The 24280-nt window shown below is 37.5% G+C and overlaps 1 protein-coding gene across 3 annotated transcripts in view; it reads left to right on the top strand.

The window, feature by feature from the left end:
- The window catches only part of LOC146486138 (MAP kinase-activating death domain protein-like), a 41847-nt gene that overhangs the window by 1741 nt on the left and 15826 nt on the right, over positions 1-24280 (top strand). The window contains exons 2-15 of one of the 3 annotated variants that reach the window (XM_085098813.1): positions 3792-4040; positions 4492-4572; positions 7118-7444; positions 7993-8059; positions 8856-9267; positions 10607-10881; positions 12476-12646; positions 14654-14744; positions 15067-15247; positions 15767-15877; positions 17611-17730; positions 20072-20357; positions 21367-21611; positions 23151-23328. In XM_085098813.1, the coding sequence (XP_084954939.1) occupies positions 3792-4040; positions 4492-4572; positions 7118-7444; positions 7993-8059; positions 8856-9267; positions 10607-10881; positions 12476-12646; positions 14654-14744; positions 15067-15247; positions 15767-15877; positions 17611-17730; positions 20072-20357; positions 21367-21611; positions 23151-23328 (2794 nt within the window). The remainder of the gene's footprint in view (positions 1-3791; positions 4041-4491; positions 4573-7117; positions 7445-7992; positions 8060-8855; positions 9268-10606; positions 10882-12475; positions 12647-14653; positions 14745-15066; positions 15248-15766; positions 15878-17610; positions 17731-20071; positions 20358-21366; positions 21612-23150; positions 23329-24280) is intronic. The other 2 variants (XM_085098821.1, XM_085098827.1) reach the window with 2 other exon arrangements.

Raw genomic sequence — 24280 nt, 5'->3', positions numbered from 1 at the left:
TCTGGGATCTTGGATCGAAAACGGATATTTAGTTTTTAGTTTACCTGGCACACACATTTAAGGACAGTGGTCTTCATGTGATTGGCAGCAATTGCAATCAGCTGTCAAGAATTCTCTGATCAAGAGAAAACAAACTTCATGTTGTAATCATTGTGATTCTGAAATCCTGATCACAGATGATCACAAACAAACTCAAAAAATTCAACCATGTTCAGTATCTCTTCTGATTGTCTGCGGTCAGTTTCAATCAACTGCAACATACACTCATATAGAAACCAGTGTTTTATAATAATTTGTGTGACATTCATCCATTATTGGTTTTTGTCCAGAAAAAATGCAGGGGGGGAGGAAATCGTTATTTTTTGCGATTATTCACAATCCTTTGCGAACATATGGAAACACAGCTCTTTATGATCATTTGCAATAATTATTGAGCTGTGTGGTCCTGAGATTTATGGACATATTAAAACTATAAGAAGCTCTGCTCCGTGGTCCCAAGATTGGCGGTCATATTAAAATTATCAAAACCTCTGCTCTGTGTAAATGAGACTTGGACAACATATTAGGTGGTTTTCGTGCAAGATCTCTATATTAAAATCAGCTCATATTGCAACAACTATACAAGATTAAAAGAGCAATTAAAATCTTTCAGATCGATATGTTGCTTAGTAATTTTAGGGAGCCAATTTTCCTTCCTTAGAATGGTTTTGGACACGGTTAAAAAATTCATTTTGTGAGGTCATTGATTGTGATGTCACAAAATTGAAAGTTGAGCTTTTGAGTCGGACAAATTTTACCGTTTTATTTGTGCAGGATGTCGTGAATGAAGGTTAAAGAATTAAGAGGGAGAAAACTTGAGAAGTTAAAAAATTCAAACTGGTTAACATGCCGTTACTTTACCAATAATAATGATACTTTCCAACCTGAAATATTTGTGGAACCACTTTCCCACTCATGCAAGTTTTGTTTTGATACCCTCAATAGAATGCAGGTTACAACTTTGAGAATTCAAATACCTTATCATGCCCCTACCTCAGCTATCTAATAGGCCCATTTAGGCCAAAATATCCCAGGTGTGCTTAGAAGGATGGAAAATGTTTCCACTCCTCAGAATTCTGCTAAAATTGTACCAATTTATAAATCTGTAGAATTATAGACAAAATAATAGTCATTGTTGGGTAGCTTGTGAACCCTGGGGCATGTTCTGCCACAGGAAAGCACAATGATTGCCTGAAAAAGTTGGGTGAGTGGTGGAGAAATGCCAAAAATTTGAAGACATTTGAGATGTTTTTAGACCTATAGCCCTTCATCAGTGGTATTCAAGTGACTTTCAGGCCAGTGAAGTCACGTGAATAGCTAACCTCAAAACGTCTGGAATGTTTTCAAGTTTTTGGCACTTCTCTAACACTTACCCAACTTTTACAGCTTTTATATGAGAGCCATTCAGCACACAAGAAAAATTTTGTTTTTAACTCATTGCCCCCTGAGAGTGTGACGCGTGACATTATGCTAATTTCCTAGAAATTTTGGAGTAAAGACTGCGTGATCCAAACGCTTGAAATAAACCATATGCGCAGTAGCACTATAGACGGGGTCAGGTTTCAAAGCAAAGCTCACCCGAAAGAGGAGGAATTCTGCTGCCGGAAAGTGTAAAAATTTTATCATATGATGCATGGACATATAGGGCAGGGAGAAAAACACAAATCAAATTAATTTTTTTTGTGTTTTACGCGCGGCGAGCTCCAAATATGAATAATTAGCGGCCGCATAAAACTGTCAAGACAGGTCATGTCAAGAACCGAAAATGGATAAAATCACTGTTGTATACATCAAATATGAGTTTTAACAGTATTTATTGAAGTTTTCTTACAGATTCAAGGCCATTTAAAGGCAGGCAAGGATAAGAGAAGGAGAGAATGGCTCGAGCCGCACGAAAACTCTTCGTGAAAAGCAAAGTACAAACGCATCGCATCGCAAACAAAAACTCACGCAGCGCAAGGAACGACAAAACAAGCAAGTGGAGATTCCAAACAAGTTTTATTTACAAGATAAAGAATTCGGCAGCCAAAATGTGACAAAAGACGCTAAATAAAAACTAAAATCGTGCCAAATAAAGGCCAAAATTGTGTGACCGGTCCAATCCAAAATGAGATTCAAAATACTATATTCTACGCATCATTGAAAAAGAATTCGCAGCGAATTGCAAACTAGTGAAACGTGTCACTATTAGCGGCCAAAGGTTATATTTACCAAGAAAAGATCTCAAATATTGATTAGGCCAAAATGCAATGAAATCATGATCATATATACATTTGAAACTCACCGATAGTTCATAGATCGCTGCGTCGAAGATAGGGACTCGGGTTATAAAGAATGCAATTTCAAGCCGCGTGGTCAAGAAAGCAAGTTTTGCAAAGCGCTACACTACATTGTAAACACTGAAAAGTGTGTCTCTACTGAACGCCCCCCACTTGTTTTCCTACCCACCCTCTTACAATGCCCACAAACTTTCTTCCTACCTTCAATTTTAACAATAAAATGCTTCCCAATATTTTCTGGGGCGACCGACAAATTTTCAATCTTGCGGCGCTTAGCTGACTTTGAAAAGGCGATCGAAATTGTCAGCACCGCGAGCGGGCTCCTTAGTTGAATCGTTAAAATGCAAATATTGACTTGTTTCCTCAAACCTGTTCTTAGTCATTACCCTTTTGATACCCTGGTTGCCAAAAAATAATCGTTAGACCAAAATAAAGCGTAATTTGGGAGGCGATTTATCCCCATGATCAAATTTATCCCGATAAAAGCCTTTCATTCCGTGCGCGTGATTTGATGAAAACTAGCAAATCGATCGCCTAACTTTTGCTGCGTGTAGCGATTACTTTCCTCTACAACTCTATCCCACAAACCATCTCCTAAAAAATTCAAAAAAACATCTAATTCGGAAGGATTATCTAAGGATATATTAGGACCAGAAGCTGCCACGAACGGAGGAACTTGAACATCTGAGAGGTGAGCCGTCCATCTCGCTTCTTCTTCTTCGTCGTCTGTCAATGGCTTGGCTGTGGAACTTGGGCTTCTTCTTGATCAGGAGCATCTTCTTCGTCTTCTTCAGCGTCTAGGCCCTCGAAATCTAAATCCGAATTATCGTCACTACTAGATCCTTCCTCCATAAACCCATCAAAGCTTTCTTCATCCCCCAAGTCCCCCAAAAGCGCCGCTCATTTTTTAACGCATTCGCCATTGTCTTGTAAATTTCGATTGCCTCGCGCGACGAAAAAAATTTTTTTTTTACTGACCTTGTGGTGCTTGACATGACCTGTCAAAAAATGCGCAGAAGATGGCATTTGATTGGTTAACCATCTCTTTTGATCTCCATGACAACAAAATAACGAAAAAGCTACCAGGGGGAGGTAGAGAGGCGAAAAACCAGCCGCCATTTTGGACGGGCGGTCTCGGGCGTTTCAGGAAATTCGGGGGTTGTCGGCGCACGGGCGGTTACGGGCGTTTGAGGGGTCAATGGGTTAATTACCTTTTTACATTTACCAGTAGTATTCAAGTTAACAGAGCAATACTTTTAGAATGGGGTTTTGAAATTTAGTAATTTTCTAGAACAGGTTGTTATGAAGATTACCTATTACCAGAATGGTGTATCATTTTGAATGAATGACCCTTTTCAAATTAAAATGAGGTCCAAATTTAGAGAATGGATGGCCCATACTTGTCTTGAGTACCCCTCACAAAATCCAGAGGTGAGATCTGACTGTGTGGGCCTTGTTTATTTAACCCTCCAGGTTGTAATCCAATCCAGAGATTACAATGCTCTGACCATGAGTGTCATGGCACTGACGTCTCTCCTCTACCCCTTGGAATACATGTTTCCTGTCATTCCACTGTTACCGACATGCATGAACAGTGCCGAGCAGTTGTTACTGGCTCCTACGCCATTTGTGATTGGTGTTCCAGCAAGCTTCTTTCGGTACAAGTCTGAAGGATTTCATATGCCTGGAGATGTGTGGATTGTTGATCTGGACTCTAATAAGGTTGAAAAAAAAGCTTTAAATTTCTTACTTTTGTTATGTGGAAGTTATAGTACATGTACCAACCTGAAACTGTCCCATGCAATGTTAGTTTTCATGTTTTTGAAGGGCTTGGTCAAACACTATGTGTAGTGGAAATTTGGCGAGGAAATTATATGAAACTCCTCCAACTATCACTGCCAAATTTCCACTTAGCACAGGATTTGATGAAGCCCTTCTGTTAAAAAGCTGTCTCCTACTCAGAAAATCATTGTTGTTGTTGATTTTATTTGTTGGGGGTGGGAGGCCAGGGGAGGGAGTGGAATTGTTTCTACAAGTATTTTAGAGATAAGGCTATGAAAATTTCAAGATCTCACTCCAGATAAATGGCAGTTTCACCGTCTCACATAGTCCTGGAAGTGCCATTCCTCATCCTTGCTTCTAAAAAGGTTGTTTTGGTTCCCTTTGTACACAGATCACCGTTCCTCTGACTGCAGATGAATTGCCTCCTCTGCCGCAACCGGAAGGAACTGTACTCATCAAGAACTTGAAGGTGGTAAGTATCTCTATGATTAAGCATCTTCTACAGCATATGGATATGTTGTGGTTCAATTTTATCCTTGGTTTAAAATTTATTTTTCATTGTTTCAAACTCATTATCATATATTACCATACTCAAGAACAATGGAAAATAAAATTTAAACCAAGGATAAAATTGAACCACAAGGAACCAGCCACAAGAACCAAAGAACATTATAGGGCAAATTAGAGAGTTTAAATTATAACACAGATAAGAGATGACGTGTACAGGCAAGAGACACAAATAAGATAATTATTATAACACTCATCTAAATAAATCTTGTTGTATAAACTAGAGAGTTACATATTAAAGACAAACACTAGAATATTTTTTACAATGTTTAGTTGTCGTAAAGAAAATGCAAGATGAATAAACTGTGAGTCATAAGAATGATCATTGCCAAAGTAACTGTGGGGGTTTCATGTGTGGTTGTTTGAGCCACAATTAGCAGTAAAAGTGTGAAGTCAAATCCTGGTGTTAATGTTTTTTTGTGTCCTTTCCAGGTAATCATACACATTTTCAATTGTTTTTACTTTAAAATGGAAATTTAAAAAAAGTTATGCAAGTTTTTCATCCATGCATATACATTTTTATTGTGTTGTTTTGCTGTCCATACATGTGATTGAAATATATTGATTGAAGGTGCTACTTTTTAGGGATTTCTATTAATGTTATGTTGTCATTATTTTTTTAAATAGAACTCTGTTGTCTTTTATTTTTTGCCGATAAATCTGTTTTAAAAAATCTCCATTTTGGGTAGCTTTTTTTTAATCTCCATTTTTGTAGCATTTTGTTTTGTTCTCATTCAAATACATATCAGTGTTTTCAAAATAATATAATAACTGGTTCATTTGGATGGCCCTTTGATTCACATGCTCATTAAATAAATGTGACTATGCATATAAGTCCTTCTCTTGAAAATCCCTAATAACTTAATGGCTCTGAAAAATATTTCATGTGCACAGTGTTCCTCAACAAAGATTCAATCTATGACTGATTTCAAAACGAAATTTTAAAGTCAGTCTACATCACGTGTGACCAGCATTTCCGAGAATGAAATGTGCATTTCAATTCCTCTTTGCAAAGTCTGGCATTTGAATGGAATCTTGAACATTTCTCTGGAAATCTTTCCGACGCATTAATTGAAAAAAAAAAAAAAAAAAGATTCAAAATACTTGGGAAACAATAACTGTTTATTTATTGTAAATTATCTGTTCTATTTTGAGGGAGCCTAATGTTATAGTAGCCTTATGGTTACCTTTGAGGCTTCCTCGCTTCTTTTTTCTTTTATGTAACCATGTATTTTTTGTGAGACGCACCGCAAGGCCTTTGCATTTGTTGTCTAGTAATGTCATGAAATTTATCCCAAAAAAAGTAAAACTTCTACATGCCAAAAACCTTTTTTTGTTAGATCTTGTTGTATATGGAACACTCTAGCCAATCACATGGACCATGAATCAGTTAACCTGGGCACTTTTAAGAATATGACGTTCAATTACTATCTGGATGTATTAGCTACTAGTTACAACCCAGACAATCCAAAGACATACGAGACAATATGCCTCAAATGTAATGCTGCTAGACCCCTTAACTGCCCTATTTCTTGTTGTTTGTGATTCATGTCGTTTACTGTTTTATAGTCTTTTTAATCTCCTGGGACTGCAGTAATTGGCATGTCTTGTTGTAGTGTTCCTGCCTTTGTAAAAGTGGTTTGTCCCCTGTTACCTTATTCTCCTTAATTTTCGCTGGTTCTTAAATTCGCGATTTTAAAAAATTCGCTAACTTAAAGATCCGTGAAAAATAACGACCACGAACTTTAATCTCGCGAAATTTAATGGACATAGAAAAATCATGTATTTGTGTTTTCAAGGGTCCTAAACAATTTTTAACACAAGGTGTTAGTACAAGAAGGAGTTATCATCTATCAACTTTAGATGTTAATCAATGTCAAGATTCGCCTCAAGTTCTTCTTCGGGCATCTGAGTAATCATCTTCGCACAGTTCCTCCAATACATCCTTTGTACAGTCGTCAAATTGATGATTCAGAATCGTTTAGTCTTCCCCCTGAGGATCCTTTTGAAGAGATTGAAGATTCTGTTGAGATCTCCTAGAAAAGACATGTAACGATACTCTTGATACTCGATAATGACTCGGAAGAACAAGAACACTTTTTTTATTACTGTAAGACTGACTTTTAGAGGAATACAACTGCCTCTGAGGGACAGCATATTCATTTGGTTTTGTTTCGCTTGTTGATAAAAACGTACAATTTTTTAAAAAAAGAAAAAATAAAGTCACTTAATTGTCAATTTCGCGAAATTAAATTCTCTGCAAACACAATTTTTTTTCCTCAAAACTCACTAAATGTGCCAAGAAAATTTTCGCGAAATTTAAGTCCCATGAAAATAAAGGAGAATAAGGTATGTTGTATTTTTTTGTGAGTGTGTGGCTATAGTTGTTAGGCCAAGCTAATAAAGTATAATAAATTAAAGTAAATTTTGTGTTCTTTTGTTTTGTTTAGGCTCTTCAAGCACTTAGCATGCCCCCTCAGACTGTTACAAATCTAGATGAATCTGCCCCTCTGGAGGACCTTGAATCTTTGACCCTAGATGATGGAAACGGCTTGGCTGGACCGCTAGTGTACGGGAATGATGTGGATGCAGTGGATATTGCAGTGAGAGTTGCAATGGTCAAGTTTTTTACATCGCAGAACCTTCTTGGTGGGATAAAAGAGCACACAAGAACACTGAGGCTTTATTCTCGGCCAGTGGTGGCTCTACAGAGGGGACCATTCTTGAAATCACGGCCAGAGCTCTCAGAGTTTGTTCTGAGGCTTGCAGAATCCCAGGTGAATAAATGCCAATAGTGAAGAGATCTAGAATTTTGTTTACAGAAACAGCAGAAATGATCACCTGATCGTGTTTGCTGTATATATAATTTGCTGCTCACTGTTTTCAGTTTCTCAGTAAAACTGAGTAGTTTTGCATTTAAGCCTCAAAGGCCAGAATTATTTTGCACTATTCTCAACTATGTACTGATCATCTCACATTTGCCATTTGTTGTAAACATGGTTCTTGTCATAGACATGACCTTCAAATGCCTATATTTCCCGGTTAGTTATAATCCCATTCAATAAAGGTTTGGTTAGAAGTATTGCACAACATTTTATCATTAGATTTCATTTCTCCTCCAGTAATACACATGTTGGTTATAATTTATAGACTAACTAGATAGTGTGTTCAATGATAATCTATAATCTTGAGTAATGGTAAATAAATATACCTGTAACAAGCTGTACAATCAAATTTAAATCACATATTAATAGGTTCTTTGTGACAATAATACTTGCAAAAAATTTATTGTAAGTGATAACATATTTTGATTTTGATTTTTCAGTCATTGGAATATTATGGGGAGTGGCTTGTTTATCCATCAAACACAGTTTTTAGCAAGGTTATCAAAGGTAAGATTCTGAAATTAATTTAAATTTAACGGTTAAATTTTAGGTTGATGTTTTGTTTCACTCAAAAAGTGCCATAGATTTGCATCTGGTTTTCAATTTAATCAAAGAACATCCTTCTTTTTTCTTCTTCTTCTTTTTGTTTTGGCCCCAAAGTGACTGTTGTCCCACTTCTTTGTTTGGTTTTCTTTGTTTTGCTTTGTTTGGATTTCCTCTTTTTATTCCTAGGTTATCCTTAGAACATTTTTTAAAATCTATTTAATTCCTATTAGAATACCATTCTCTATAAGCTTCTGAATGACATTTTTAACTGTATCTTTTTAAATAGTTAGCTTAGATAGATATACATAATTTATTCATACTTTTTATTTTATGTTATACAGGGCTCCCATTGATACCAGTCCCGCTACTGAAGGGATCACCCTGTTTAAATATCTATTATTATTATTATTATTATTATTATTATTATTATTATTATTATTATTATTATTATTATTATTATTATTATTATTATTATTATTATTATTATTATGTTTTCTTATGCTGACTTGGAATGTTGGCCTTGTTTTTCTCAAAACCTGAGCATAAGCCAACAGAAAAAACACAGAACAATGTAATTAACTTCTCTGACCAGACTGAAGCCCACATACAAAAATTCAGAGGCACTTTTGGGCGAAAGGAAAAATTGTGATAAAATTTGACATAAGACAGTTATGCTCTCAACCCCTTAACATTGATCAGAACAGCATCTGTAGGATTGACTATAACATCCTGGCTAATGTTCCAAATTCTTCTTTAGGAATCTATGACCCTCAGATTATTGGAGACAAAGCCAAATGGTTTGCCGATGACCTCGAACCTGTTGTTTACCAAGTGTTTGACTTGGATTCAAAGATCTTCACAGAGCCTTGGATCGATGTTGACTATGAACCCAGTCTGATTTTTGACGAAGATGAAGTGACACCAAACAATGATGAAGATGATGACAGTAGCAGTTGTCACAGTTCTGTTGGTGACCTTGTTCAAAGAATGATCAGTGGTGACATTAATGGGGCCACACCCACTGGACCCCACTTGCCTCCGTTTGCCCCTGTGAGGGCATCCTCCCCCATGCCAGATTTACAGGCTTCTTTTAGTCTACCAGGAATACCAACGGTGAAGGGTAATATGCTGGATACACAAGGTGTTCGTAACAACAAGGGAAGACCAAGGTAATGAAAGCAGCAACTGCAAACTTACATTGCCAAGGTCTAAAATGATTTGCAAAGAATAGAAAAATGCACATGTTTAACAAAATCATTAGTGGACAAGTGTGTGAAAGTCATGAACTCTGTCTGAAAAAGATGTTAGTAGTTGTTAGATCAAGGCGCAATTTCTGCAGATGTTCTCAAATAGTGAAGTTGTATGTGCACACAGGCATGTGGTTTCTTTGTTTGATTTTTGATGGCAGAGTTACAGTATGTACATGTGTTACAAAAGTTCCATGAAAATTGGTAGGGGTCTCATTAAGGGCCGGGCTTGGGGCAAATTGGCTGTCTGTGAACATGACTTTGCCCAGCTGCTTTTAACATCTTGTCTAACGTTTTCCACAAAAAAAAAATTATATATCTGAGTTAACTATCCTGTTCAGGTGTACTAACCTTTTGCCCACCTGTTTAAAATCTTAATGAAACCCCTGGACCAGGTTGTTGCAAATGATCCACTAGTCAGAGACACATACATGTGTGGCTCTCCTGTAGCTCCATGGTGGAGCATCCAAACTAGTAATCAGAAGGTCATAGGTTCGACTCCTGCTGGAAGAACTCGATTTTCTTTTTGCGAGCATGCCTGTGTCACTGATTGAAAAAAATGCATCTATCATTTACTCACCAGGCTAAAAACATAACTTCACAGTTCCTTCTGTAGTCTATTCTTTGAGTAAGTGGAAGAAAATGGTAGGCCAGCATTGTTTTTTTTTTGTTATTACAACAAGGTCTCTGTGCCTTGGCCAAGAGCCAAATTCCTGTTCTGAGTCTCGCTTACTAAGTAAATGAGTATTTTTTCATATGCGCTTGATGTTTTACTGATGTCTTGATAATTACTGGATGTGCATTGAATTGTATGCATGTTGCATGAACAGGAGTTGTAAGTACTGTAGGTGGGAAAATGACGATGTTAATTACTAATAGATGATTATAGTTCATCTCTGTGTTTTTTCTATCAAGCCACAAATAACGATAAGGGGACCCACCTTGGCTTGGGTAGGGGGTTATTGAAGACACCAACTATCTCGTGAACATCACCGAAAAACTTATATTTGCTTTAAAATTTGAGTTGACACAAAAATATTCAGCTAGTGAGAGTCAGCATTGCTAGATAATCAAGAAAAGTGAGGTTTGAATCTTATGTTCATTTTTCACTCCTTGATAGAGGGGCGGCTATGCAGTGACCACCATCTATTTTGGGGTTTGGTGGGTCCTGTTTGAGTATAGTAGTTTTGACCACTTCCCTTACCCTTTTCTTGGTGATTGAAAGCTGAGACTGAAGTTCTTTTTTTCCATTTTCACCAAGGCGTGATCCATCTGAATCTGGAACTCCAGATTCAGCAGCATGTTCCCTCAGCAGTGGGGACTCCTGCTCTGTTCAGGATGACGACAGTGAAGACTTTTCATATTCGGTATCAAACCCACCTACTCCTCATCCGGCAAGACGAAAACTTACATCGGACACTGATAGTGAAAACACGTTTGTGACAGGGAGGTCATCACAATCCAGCTCTTCAACAAACACAGCATCTCCAGAAAAGCAAAACAGCATGTTTATTAACAGTACTGAAGCTGTCCTAGGTAAGGTGTTTATGCCATTCGATTTAAATGTTCTTAAATCATAGCCAGTCTTAACGTCTTATTGATGCTGACAGTTTGAATTTCTTCAAGAAAAAGTGTTTATGCCATATTGTGTGGATCCAGAAAATAATGATGCCCTCCCCCACCCCCCCCCCCCTTCATGAAAGGAAATCCCAAGGGGGTGGATCTTAAGCCAGAGTTTAAGGAGGGAAAGTCTGAAGCAAAACAAGAATTTCCAGAGAGGGGTAGGGAGGGAACCAATAAACCTAGTGAGGGAGGGATGTGGGTATTTACTGTGTACTTATCATTTTGATAATTGCATGCCTTCATTACTTGTTAAACGTAGTTCATTTCCAATTTCATAGTGTACTAGAGCACCAGAGAGATTTGGTGTTTGTCTCAGTCTGAACTGCACCATTACTTACTTAAGGACGGTGCCTACTAATACGGAGGCATTTTTGCATGGTTTATGACTATGTGGGAAAAGCAGATTTTAGCACAGGCTACTGGAATCCGAAAAGAAAATTGGGGGCTACCACACATTTTTCAGAGATAATTAAGCAACAGTAATTCAAAAACACAGTAAAATACAAAGCAATGTATGGCATTTTTGCCATTTCGAAGCTTTATTATCTCTGAAAAATGCATGGTTACCCCCAATTTTCCTTTTGGATAGGAAACCCGAGTATCTCGAGATGCGTATGACGTATGCGCAGTAACAAAAGTAGGCACAGTCCTTTTAATTAAAGGAAGATATTAGCTAATAAAGAAGAAAGATGCTTTGGACAGTTATTGCATTAGACCTTCATGTGTTTCAGATGATGACAAATAAAGCCTAAGGACATTCCTATCCCAAATTTTGGGGCATAAAAGAAGCACACTGGGCATGTATCCAACCTTGTCTTGGTGCCAGCAGGTGTCTGGCTTGGCTTGGCAATGTTTTCTCTCAAAGACTTCTTTAGTTAGTAGATAAAATTGACCACAACTACTGTCAAAGTATACGGGATTTTGGCAAGTGTGTAAAATTCTTTGCCATCTAGAGTAAAACTGTTTGAAGGAGTTAATAAAAAGACTGAGTTTTCTAGTGCAGCTTTAAGGGAGATGTCACTTAAAACAGTAGAAACTATAGCTTAGAAGTATCTGTGATAAAAAATCAAAGTGCCAAAGTGCAGTTGAAGGAAAATCTGTACGTTTCGGGCTTAGCCGTTCTTCAGTGGATCAATGTTAAGTTGACATTGTTTGTACAAGTGCCAGACAGCACATGACCTTTGCAGTCCACAATGAAACTATAACTTTCTGTTTTGTGCTTTGTCATTTTTAGTCGATTAAGATCTACTGTATTATTAACTAAGATGAGATACTTTTTAGATAGATTGAAAACCTTTATATTTTTCAACTGGATAAATTTCAACTGGTTTAAACTTGAAAGAAATATGATGGTATATTTCCAGCCTGGTGAATGAATGAGAATGATGATTATTCTAGAAAGTGACGCAGGCATACTCGGAAAAAAGAAATCCGAGTGCTCCTATCAGGAGTCGAACCTAAGACCTTCTGATTTAAACTTGTTTAGTATTTGACATTTTGTATTTAGGCCTATGGAACAGTTTCAAGAAATCCACCATCAATGTTACAAAACCAGCACAGCAAGAAACTTCTGAGAAACCAACTGTGAATGGCTTTGCCAAGAGAATCCCAACCAATCCAGTCCCACCCTCCACAGTCTCTCCACAAGAGGAAAAATCTGCTTTCTTCCCCTTTCCAGGTAAGTTGATGGTTCTTAAGTGAACTCCAGCCCTTCTTTCATTTTTCCACTGCAAGTGTTGGTCACAAGTCATGCATGGAGATCTGAAAATCTGTTTTTATCCTTGTGTTCTACACCCTCCAGCATCAAACCTCTCTCCCAAACTGACCCACCCCCACCCCCTGCAAAAATGGACCCAAATCAACACATCAACCCCCCCCCCCCCCCCACAAACGTGGATAGGATAGAATAGGATATGACAATGTTATTTAGACATGGTATTTCCATCAGCTACTTAATTATCATTATCAACTAACTATCTATCTACCTAACTAGGATTATAAATAGTTAAAAATAATAAAACAATAAATGCTGCTTTTCTTGGAGGCCGTGTTTAAAATCTTACAACTGTGGCGTCTCAATCTAGTCTTAAAAATTATTCAAGGAAGTTGCTTGCCGTAATTCTATTATTCTACAACTGAGCTCCACTGTACGAGAAACTTTTCTTCAAATAATCAGTGCGCAGTTGTGGAAGAGTTAGCGTGTTTTCAGTATTCCTTAAATGATAAGAATTCAAATTATCGCGAAAAACAAAGCTTGATCTTAAAATATTCTGGTGTCATCCCATTTAAAGTTTTATACATCATAATTGATTTCTTATCCAATGACAGAGTTCTCGCCACCCTAGTGCCCTGAACAAATCATCCAAATGACTATCATATCCAGCGGACATCAAAATGCGGGCTGCGCGATTTTGAAGCTTTTGAAGCTTATCAGAAAGGCCTTTGTTACAGTTTCAAAAATAAATAAATAAATAAATAACCTTTATTTACCCTCGGCAGTGTTTATAGCACAAGTGCAAGTGGGGCCGAGCATTAAACTTCATAAAGAAATAATACAAATTGAAAATGACATGGTTAAAAATCCCAATCGGCAGGAGGCAGACCAGCTGGCTATTTACAAGCGCGTCCGAGGAGTTGAACTTGGGGCTACCGAGAAACAACTCCAGCTAGCGGTCAGAGCGAGACTTGAACCCGGGACCACCGGATTTCAAGTCCGGCGCCCTAACCACTCGACCACGCTGCCTCCTCCTCACACCTCATTACAATAATCAAAGTGAGGTTTGAACAAGGCTATGATAAACATTGATTAAAATATTAAATGGCATTACATGTCTTATGTGCTTAATTGCACCAATGGCGGAAGCAATCTTTTTAGAGATATTTCAAGAACATGCGCACTGCAAGAACATGTACACCATACCCCCATGTTCCTGCAAAATCCATCTGCTTCGTTTGGTTTCTGTACATGCAAATATCTTGTGGGGATTGATGTACAACAATGTATTGTGGATTTTGCGAAAATTGGTGCTTAACTTATACAGTGTAGTTGATTGTGGAGAACAAGGCCCGGTTGTTTGAAAGCTGATTTATTTAACACTAATCCCCGATTAAAAATTAACCAACTTTTTCATCTCACTTATAATTTTAAATGTTTTCAAGAGCTAATTTTGAGCTAATAGTAAAGAAAAGTGTAAGTCAAAACTAAAGAAAATAAAAATCTTTTGGAAGAATCTTCACTGATTAAGTCATTAAACTTGAATCAAAGTTTATGTTAACCCAGGATTAGCTTAACCAGGCTTTGAACAACTGCAGGGCCCAGTACTGTAAAGTGTTGCTTTTGTCAAGGCGCTTTGGTGACCTGTACAGACCTGCCAACTGTCCTGGTTTCTCCCTGTACAGGACACTGGGTGATTTGGTCCATATCCAGGAGAGTTCCAGGCAGCTCTGTATCTCACTCATGGAAGCCCCCCCCCTCCCCCCCTCCCCTTTTTATTTTCGGTTTGGGTGCCATTCAGGATATTTTTCGTGTTGCATTGTGTGACCATTAATTTTGTTTATCAAGTGGAAGCAGTTGCTCCGAACTTTTCTCTTAAGCTGCCATTTGTTCTCTCTTTGCTACAAGTCAAAATTGTGCTAAAGTGCAGATGATATGTTAAGAAGGAAATCTGAATTCTCTTGTTGTCAGGAATGAGACAGAAACCACCAGTGCCCGGAGAGAGAGTGCCTGGAAGACCTCCATTGACCAAACAAACTTCTATGGAAAAGCAAATTCAAAGGTAACGATGAGTGAGTGAATTATTAGCAAACAAGGGTAAATATTTTCACTTTAGTGTGTGTTACAATAAATTGCTACATAGTCAATCACCATGTTTTTAATACAAAGGTAGAGCTTACCTAATTGCTGGCATGGCAGATCCATAGTAATGCATAAGATGCTGCTATCCAGTTAGACAACAGTTGTCTTACTGGATAGCAGCATGTCATTCAAGGGCCTGCTCAATGGCTAGCATTATCAGTTGAGAAGGTTACAAGGTGAAAATTTTTACTCAAAGACATTTCTTAAACAAATGGTAATTATGATTTAAAATTCTTTTGCAGTGATAATCAACAGTTTCTGAAGGAAGTTGTCCGCAGTGTCATGAAGGGAGATGGTGTGGGTTGGCTTGTATCAAAGAAGCTCCGTAGGTTGATGTGTGATGAGGCTCTGAGAGCTATGGTGGCTAGTCGTCTTTACAATGCTCCCTCTGCCGACAGGAACACAGATGCTGTGGATGATATGGTAAGTTGGTTATGTCGTATGTTTGAGAGCTTGTTTATTCTCTGCAGCAGAGAACTGAAATAAATAATAATAAAAAAAACAGTTACTGTTAAAAAGGTGCATATTGACTGTTTGTCACTCAATCCTTCCTGATCTTATGCACTCAGTCTATTATTTTTCAAGTTGTTTCACCACCCTAGTAAATGACCTGCATTTGTGGAAACTTCCACAACATGATAGCCTTCCCCATTGAATTACTGCAATGAGTTCAACTGCATGTGTATTGTCAGACTACAGTCATGGAGAATGTATATTGAACTCCACACACGATATACCCTACCCCTTAGCTAGCAGGAGTCACATGTTTTCAATAACCACAACAATAAGTTCTACTGTAGACACGTGTAATGCTTAAAGTTAGTCACAGTACAGTGTACAATAAAATTAAACTCACAGCACACTTGTTTGCAACTTCTCTTTTGCCATTGCATCATTGTAATGCCATTTTATAATTTTAAAGTTCTATTTCTCACTGTACAGCTCTTCAGTAACATAATTCCTCCATCCTTCCTTCTGGCGCAGTATAAGCAGGGGCAAAGTGGGTTCTCTAAGACGAATCTTGACTCAAAACAAGAATCACATAATGCTGTTGTTAGTAATCTGCCTTCCTTTACATTTCAATTCTTTAAAATGCGAGTAGTTACTTGAAAATAATTTAGTTAAAATTTATGTTGCTACAAATACTAATAAATAAATTTAATATCTTAATTAATTCTAATTTTGATTTGTAGTAACTTTAGAATATTATTTTGATGGGCTACTCAGTGCATTACAGATCTATGTCGCTTTTGAGATTGCTTTTTGTTGTTTTAGTGCATGTGGCCTTGAATTCCTTCAGGAAATGTTGCTGCAATGTTTTATCCTCTGCTTTGTACTTCATTTATGGATAAAGTGGAAATCTTGCCCATAATAATATTAGATTTTTGTTGCAAACAAGGAGCAAAGCAGCGGATCCATAAAACATTGGAGTTACTGCAGTGTTTGCTGTAGGATTTCAAGGCTGCATGCAAAAACTCCAGTGAATCTGAGCTAAAAAAAACAAAACAAAACAAAAAGTAATCTGCAACATAGGTCGGTTATCCACTCTGCCCTTCATTTATTGGGATCTTCCTCCTTGACACTTACGGTACTTCAACACACGTTTTACTAATTCATATAACTCTTTCTTCTCTGTTACTGGATGAGTTTTTGCTTTTGTTCCACTTTGTCTGTTCTGGTTTCTTTTTGGTAGCATGTTGTTTTTGTTTGCTTTCACTGTGTGCTGTTTTGCCACTCACACTTTCTGTTGTTTATATCTAACCTGTGAAGTTGCTATGATCACCATCCTGTTTTTGTTTCTGTTTTGTTTTGAGAAGCTTAATAGACTTGACATCATATTGTTTAAAATTTGTCTAAAAATGATTAATTAATAATTTATATTATTGGACTGAATTCTAAACAGCGCTACATAAGATAAACCTAAGCACATCTTAAAATCAAGAGAGACCACATACAACTCACTCAGATCAAACAAATTTATAACAAATAATAATGATAATCAACAAAATAAAGGAAACAAATCTATTTCAACCTGTGTGTCTATAAGCAAGCAATGCTAAAAGAAAGAAATGCTTTTCTAGAATTTACAGTCGGAGGGGTATGGAATGGTCTCAAAAAATCACCTTTTTTATAGTCCAAACTGGATCCAGAAGGGCTGATTTACACACTTGACAACTTTCATTTACATCTGTGTTTTCTACAGTTCTGATTATGTGCCATTTGTCAGGGCTGTCATCGTCATGAGTTTAAAAATGAAATAAAATAATTGAAATGCAATTATACAAAAAAGATATACCACAGCGCTAGCCCTAACTGTACTTTTTTTTATGTGCAGTGCAGTATCAGGCTGTTATTCTAGGCCTGTGGGGAAAAAGCAAACAAAATGGAATTTGTCTTGCACAATCTCCAAATGCATCAAACATGTCATAGAACAGTGTTCAAACCTCATTTGTGAATAGGTTTGGCAATCATGTGCATTTGTCTTGAAAAAGAGTTGGAACTGCAGGGATACATTGTTGAGTGTAACAGTTAGATTGTGGATTGGCCAGGTTAAATGAGCAAATTCATTTTGTAGCTATGACATGACCTTGTAATAAGCTGAAGTTGTGCAGTGTAAATTGGTTCTTCAGACATGAAAACAAGGGTGCTTAAACTCCTTAAGTAGTCATAAATTTTGCCATTCTGTACCCCTTGTCATGAACGCTTACTGTTACAAGTTTGTCGCTTCTGTCCTTTACACTATCCTGTTACTAAGCTAGGTCTTTACTCTACTGTACATGTCACAGCCTAAACTCTGGTGGAATACCTTGTCCTCACTCTCTCTCGGATGGTCTGCACCGTCTCCTTCTTCTTCTACTTGGGGCACTGGGACTGACTCGACCCAGTCTCCTGTCCCTGAAGCCAAGGTAGGGGACCATTCTTGCTTGCTCGGTCACCATGGCAACATATTCATTTTCCTTATCTAAATAAATAAAGTTATTATTATGAAAATTACTTATAAATGTTCCAAGTGGTCATGCAGTACTTCATTGTGTGACAGTCTAGGAATAACAGATGTTAAGAAGGTTATATTACTAAAAACAATATGGCATAAATTGGCTCTTTTTGATATTCCGTCAACAACCATTGAACATTTAGCATTCTATGAATAAAACGTCTGAATGTAAAAGCAGAAATTAATATAAGAATGGATAAAACAACGATCTAAAATTTGTTGTATTTCATTTTGTTGTCGATATGTTGAGAAGCTCCCCATGAATTGTATAACATTAGCCATAAAAAAAATAGGCACTCGAAGGAGTGCATGTGGTTTCAGCTACCATAATGAAAAGTTATTGCCTGTGTTCGAGTGACCCTCAAAAGTCATTGTAAGAAAATGAAAAGGAATCTCCTCAAAGATCAATAAATTATGTGTGACTGTTACATTTACTGTAGGTTTTTTTTGTGCATTTATGAAAAAGTTGCAAAGCTGGGGTGTTACTTCGGTAGGTGTATGTTATATGTTAGTGGGGTTGCAAATTTGTAGGGAGATTATTTTCCAAATGAAAAAGGGGAATTTTTAGACTGCCATTATAGGCATCTCTCTAGCAATCACAAGTTTTGTGTATAACTATGCAGGTTTCAAACTATGATCTGTAGCAAAGTCAGCGACCAAAGGAATTCTAAAAATGCGGTCCATTTTAAATCAGCCAATCGATGCTTTGGGCCCGTGCAACGATTGTTGAATATTGCAGTAAGAAAACAATGTTGTATAAAATTCAGAGGGGTAAATGAACAGCTCTAGTCAGTGCCAAAATTGTGCAGCCTAATTTGATCGTGTTGTCATATGGGCGAATTTGGTATGTGCTGGAGGATTTCGGTTTGTTTACACTTTAACACACAGGGAACAGTAATAGATATGGTTTAGCTCTCCCATGGTTCGCATGGTGAAGAAGTTCCGTTAGGATCAAGACACGCAGATAAACAGACAATAAGCTTTCTTAATTAAAAAATTTATTCAGACAGACCCGTGTTCACCCTTGAAAAGCAAATACGTTCAATTTTCGCCTCGAATGAAGGCTACGTGATCCAAGCGCACCGCGAGTCACTAAAGCACAATTTCTCGATTCTAATAAATTGAGTACGTTTTTCGAAAATTTCGCCAAAGCTATTTGAAATATGACAAATCGATCAATTTAACATAAAGCACGATAAAATTCAAATTCAAACCTGTAGTATTTTGTGGATTGTCAGGAGCACACAAAAATTTCCGAGAACGTCTACAGCTCATGTGATGATTTGCAGATCTTGTTTGCGATCGCACGTGTTTCGCCTTGACACAATCTCGAACAGGAATTTCTTCGCTATGAACTCACTGGTTTCCTCTTTTTAAGCAGCCGAGTGTTCCTTAGAAGTTGCTCTTTTGATTTACAGTATTGAAAGCCTGTGTTTTCCTTCCAAGAATCACAAACGGCCACCTTGAAAATCCACGCAATAGAGATGCGGCAGCCATTTTGAATTGAATACAAGGATCTTCCGTACGAATAAAGCCGACTGAGACTCGTAAACCTGTTGTGGTGAACCTTCGGCATTCCGAACCTTTACGGAAAATGGACTTACTTACTTACTTTCTTACTTACTTACTTACACTACACGATGACAATGTAGGTTTCAGCTTCTACAAAGCTGAAACCACAATAAATGCAAATACTTGTCAAAAATTCAGTTAATTTTGTGCACATTGCTTTTCTACAGTCAGCCCAAGAGTCCAAACTTTAAATTAATGAATTAAGATAACTGTTGAAAATATCACCAGCCTATTCACCATCGAGTCTCTGCTTTGTTCTCTCTAAGTTTCTAGCGTGCTCAGTAATCAGCCATGTTAAAATCTTAAAAGCGGTCCTTGAATTACAACTCACTCACAGGCTTGTCTCTTATCTACAGTTATGTAAATAAAATATTAATAGCAATTATGAGGGGAGAATGAAAGTTTTCTGCATATGTTTTATGGATTCTGTCCATTAAACCTGACAGTACCGAGAGCTCAGAATAATTTAATTTACCAAATTTCTATTTCATAGAAAATCTTTGTAAGCCTTTTATCATTAAATGTCTTTTGGTAGATTTTTTTTAAGAAAAGAACATTTTCCTCGTCTTATGCTATTTTTGTTCTGAGAAACTATGTGCGTGTAACTGCATGCATGCTCTCTGCTTCGTGAGAACAATATTTTATGTTCTGGTCTGCTTATACCTCTGTTTACATTTTAGCGAGTCTCTCGCAGTGTCTATAGAGGAATGTTGGAAGTGTTGAAAGCAGCAGTTTATGGCTTAGAAGTAAGTGTGGAGAACCAGGGCATTGGAGGAATTGCTTCTGCATTCCAGTTTCTTGAGATTGCACACACTCATTATCATGGCCGGGACCTTAAGGAGCAGATGGCGAAGCTTCGTGATGATGACGAGCTGTCGGTTATTTCCAGCAGTGAAAGCACAATCTCGAATCTGTCAGACCACTCACGGGACATGTCAGCGGTACACTCCTGGGTTGCTGAAACAGGTCAGTTTGTGCCTAAGGGTTTATAAATCAGAATTAATTTGATACACTTATGACAAATTTATACAATAGTTGGTTGGACATGGCATCGTTAAGAAAAAATGCCAGGACAAAACAAAAACATAGGGCTGTAAATCAAGTTAATTTTAAAAAATACATTTCTGTTTAAGAAATGGAAAGTGTCAGTTTATTTTGTTTTGTTGTCGCTGTTGCTTGGTCCAGCCATGTTTTCCTTTCTTTATTGGGAGGAGGATAAGGAAGGGGGGGGGGATGAATGCTGGTGGGGGGGGGGGGGAGGGTGAGTGCTGGCAGGGTGTAGTGAGTGTAATTTGTGGTGGAAAAGTGCATGTTTTTCATTTGGGAAGACAGGGGAGGTGAAGAATTGCTCCTTATCAGTTCACACTATGTAATCAGAGAAATGTGTCTCAAAGCATGCTGCCTAATCAAGGCATTTATCATACTACCCATAATAATATTGAAGAGTCTGGTGTTAAAAGGACTTGAGTGATGATTTGGCTTTGGCATCCAAATGGCTCTGAATTTGCTCTAATTTCACATGCATGCAGACTGGTTGCTTTTAGTGATAATCATGGACTGTTTCATATTTACTGTGTGATGTGAGGGCTCGCTCAAATTCACCCAGCAAACTTATGACTTTAGCCTTAAAAACTGAATTAACAGTTTCTGTTAAGTGTTATTTGAAATTATTTATAACATGATAACAACTCTCTTAGCCAATGTAGAGCCTTGTTATCACATTAGAACTTTAGTGTAGTCTTAACAGTGATCAGCATCAAACATCTCCACATAACATCAATGCATATTCAACCCCTGAGGAAATAAGAATTTAGGATATGATCACATGAGGTGAATTTTATTGATTTTTTACTAACTTCTCCCCAGTAATTTTATAAGAAAAGTATGGGGACAAGAGGGGAGAATTTGTTCTTTGATATTAGGGGTTAAAGGGTTTGACAGAGAAGAAAAGAAATCATTGAACATTGTTCTGCAGGCAAGAGGCATGCCCTGCTGAATGGTAAGGGTGACCGAGACAGCGGACATGGGGAAATGAGCGACACAAACAGTGAATTTGAGACCATCATGTCATCTGCCTCGCACAGCAGCGAGAACACACGTGTTACTCCCGAGCCACTTACTCGTTCAAACAGTGACGTTGCAGCACTGTTTAGTAAGAGAGGAAGAGAACTGAAGGACAAAGTAACCAGGAGCAGATCTATTGACCCAACAAGAATACAGGTCAGCCATGACTTACTTTACATTGTAGTTGAATGCTAGTCTCTTTACTTGTCAAGACATGTTATGCTATTTTTTTCAGGTTGACTCATTTAGCAACAGAGGTGATATCCATAGAGGCCTTAATTAAATTATTTAAGATATATACAATGAACTTACAAATAGAACAATGTTTAAAATAGAGATTAAAAATATCATTTTAAGGTATACTGTGCAAATAGTGGTTAAACCACAGCACTGAAAGAACATACTTTTCAACAGCCTTCTGTTTAGATGTTCTACCACTGAGCTACAGGAGACTTGAGGCAGCTACATAGACCATTAAACTAGGTTCATGTGACATCCTGAATACATCTAGGATTTTGAGAGTATGTAAGACATTTGTTATATTGGCTGCTAGTCTTCTGTGGCTCAGTGTGAGAGAAATATCTGAATTAGATGTCAGAAGGTCATAAGTTTGACTTGATGGGAGAACTAATAAATTATGTTGTTCCAAGTATGCCTGTGTCACGGACTAATAAATACACCCTTGTTATTTAATCACCAAACTAAAAGCATACCAGGACTTTTCTTTTTCTGTGTACATACCACTCATCAACTTTCAAATCCCAGCAGTATTCAGGATGTTTGTCACATGAATCTAGTTTACATGAGTCCTCTATAGTTCAGTGATAGAGCATCTGAACTATTAGAAAGGTCATGGGTTCAACCCCTGATGGGAGAACTTGGGATTATTCTGTTAGTAAACAGTTTTGGAAAATAATCACTATGAGGCAGGTACAGTGAATACATGACAGTCTAGTGCACAAAAATTTAGACTTTCTTAAAGTCTGTTTTTGTGGGAGTCCAGTCAGGCGGAAAAACGTCGCTCATTGATCACTCTTCGGGTGCGTAAGAAGATGACTTAAGGCAAGTCTAACAATAATCCTTTCATTTAAATGCCAGTTGACCCTCCTCCAAAATGGCGGCCAAAAATTGAAATAAGTCAAAATTAAAAACTTATACCAGCACTAGAAAGAGCACTTTTACTTTAGTAACCGTGCAAGGTTCAGCGTATCAGGTGTAACATCAGCTGAGAAAATGTAAGTTGAAAGATGAAAAAATTACGGATGTTTGTATGTTTGGGGGTATGACGTATACCCCCAGTCATTCAAACGTCTGTAAATTTGTCAAATTTCATCTTACATTTCCTAAGCTGATATAACACCTAATATGCTGAAAGTTTGCAAGGTTACTAAAGTAAATCTGCTCTTTCCGTTGCTGGTATCAGTTTTTCATTCAGTTCAATTTTAACTCATTCAAATCTGTTGCCGCCATTTGGGGAAGGGTCTATTGTGCCAATTTGTTTTGGTTGCCTGTCATTTGCAGGGTTATGAATTGAAATAGGTAATAATAATTTAAAAATAATATTACAGTCACTCTTTATTGCATAAAAAGATTTCCTTGTAAATCACGTAGTCATGTATGTGTAGACATATGTAACAGCATGTTTGCAGATGTCACATAAGCCAAGCTCGCTTTAAAGTGAACCTATTTTCACAGGAGCTGGTAAGAGCAAACAGAGACGATAAACTGAGACAAGAGAGGAGTAAGAGCCCAGCTCTTGCTCACATGAAGTTACATGATACCACGGCACGCCGCAACTCATTTGACCGCTTGAGCCAAACATCTTCCTCCATTCCTCCAAGTCCACTGCTGAGAAAAAGTAACTTGAATAAAGGTAACAGTTCGAGAGATTGGTTGATTGTTTTTTGCCTAGGATTTCCGAGCCTGTGGCTCTTGATTCCAGATCCAATTGAGATGGGGAAGAGGAACAATGAAACAATGAAAACTTACAGGAAAGTCAGTTCAATCCGCATTTGCCTGTCACTTCAGGATTTAAATCTGGCTGACACCAGAAGAAGATAAGCACACATTGGGGCCGGGTAGTCATTGACCTTTTGAGTAGTGGTGTGTCGTGGGAACTATTCAATTTCAATTCAATTCAATTTCATTCACACTTATTACAACGAAATGCAATATGTTTTATAGGAAGAAAAAAAATTAAACGTGCAGAGCAATTTATGTAATGATTTTACATTCTACGGAAGAAGTGCGTAGTGGCCAAAGGAGCAAGGCTTTCGTGTTGGCCACTACCTCAGTGCAGTTAAATAAAATAGGGGGAAATAGAATTTATAACACTGGTTGAAGAGTTCTGCTAGTTAAATTAGGCTTAGGAGAGGAAACTACAACAGTAAGGAAAAACGTGTTTACAGCAAATATATAAGTATATAGTATACGAAACAAGACCATGTTCAACTGCATTTTGCAACTCTACTCATTCTCTAGACTAAATCACGAAACCCAAGACTATCCCAGACTTTCTTTTTTGCAGCTCCTATTCTGCAATAAATTCTTTATTCCATGTATCAATTTCCAGTTAATTGATATCCTTTAAAATGAAACTCGCTGATGTCTATACTTAATCTCAGGAAAAACCACTTGATAACCATACCTTTCACATCGGCACTTACCCAATGGCATAGAGCTTACCATGTGTAGGGAAGTGGGGGAGGGGGACAAAAGCACTTTGGCATGCAAGCTCTCGCACTATACCATTTGTGCATTCCTTTACTAAAGAACGTGAAATATCGTGGCTTTTTGTTTTATATTAATCTTGTTTTGCGGGTGTG

The sequence above is a fragment of the Pavona decussata genome, unplaced genomic scaffold (genome assembly GCF_977016875.1).
Source record: "Pavona decussata unplaced genomic scaffold, jaPavDecu1.1 SCAFFOLD_21, whole genome shotgun sequence".
NCBI classification, from domain to species: Eukaryota; Metazoa; Cnidaria; class Anthozoa; order Scleractinia; family Agariciidae; genus Pavona; species Pavona decussata.
Note: the sequence above shows the minus strand (reverse complement) of the source record. Positions and strands in the feature narration are given on the sequence as shown.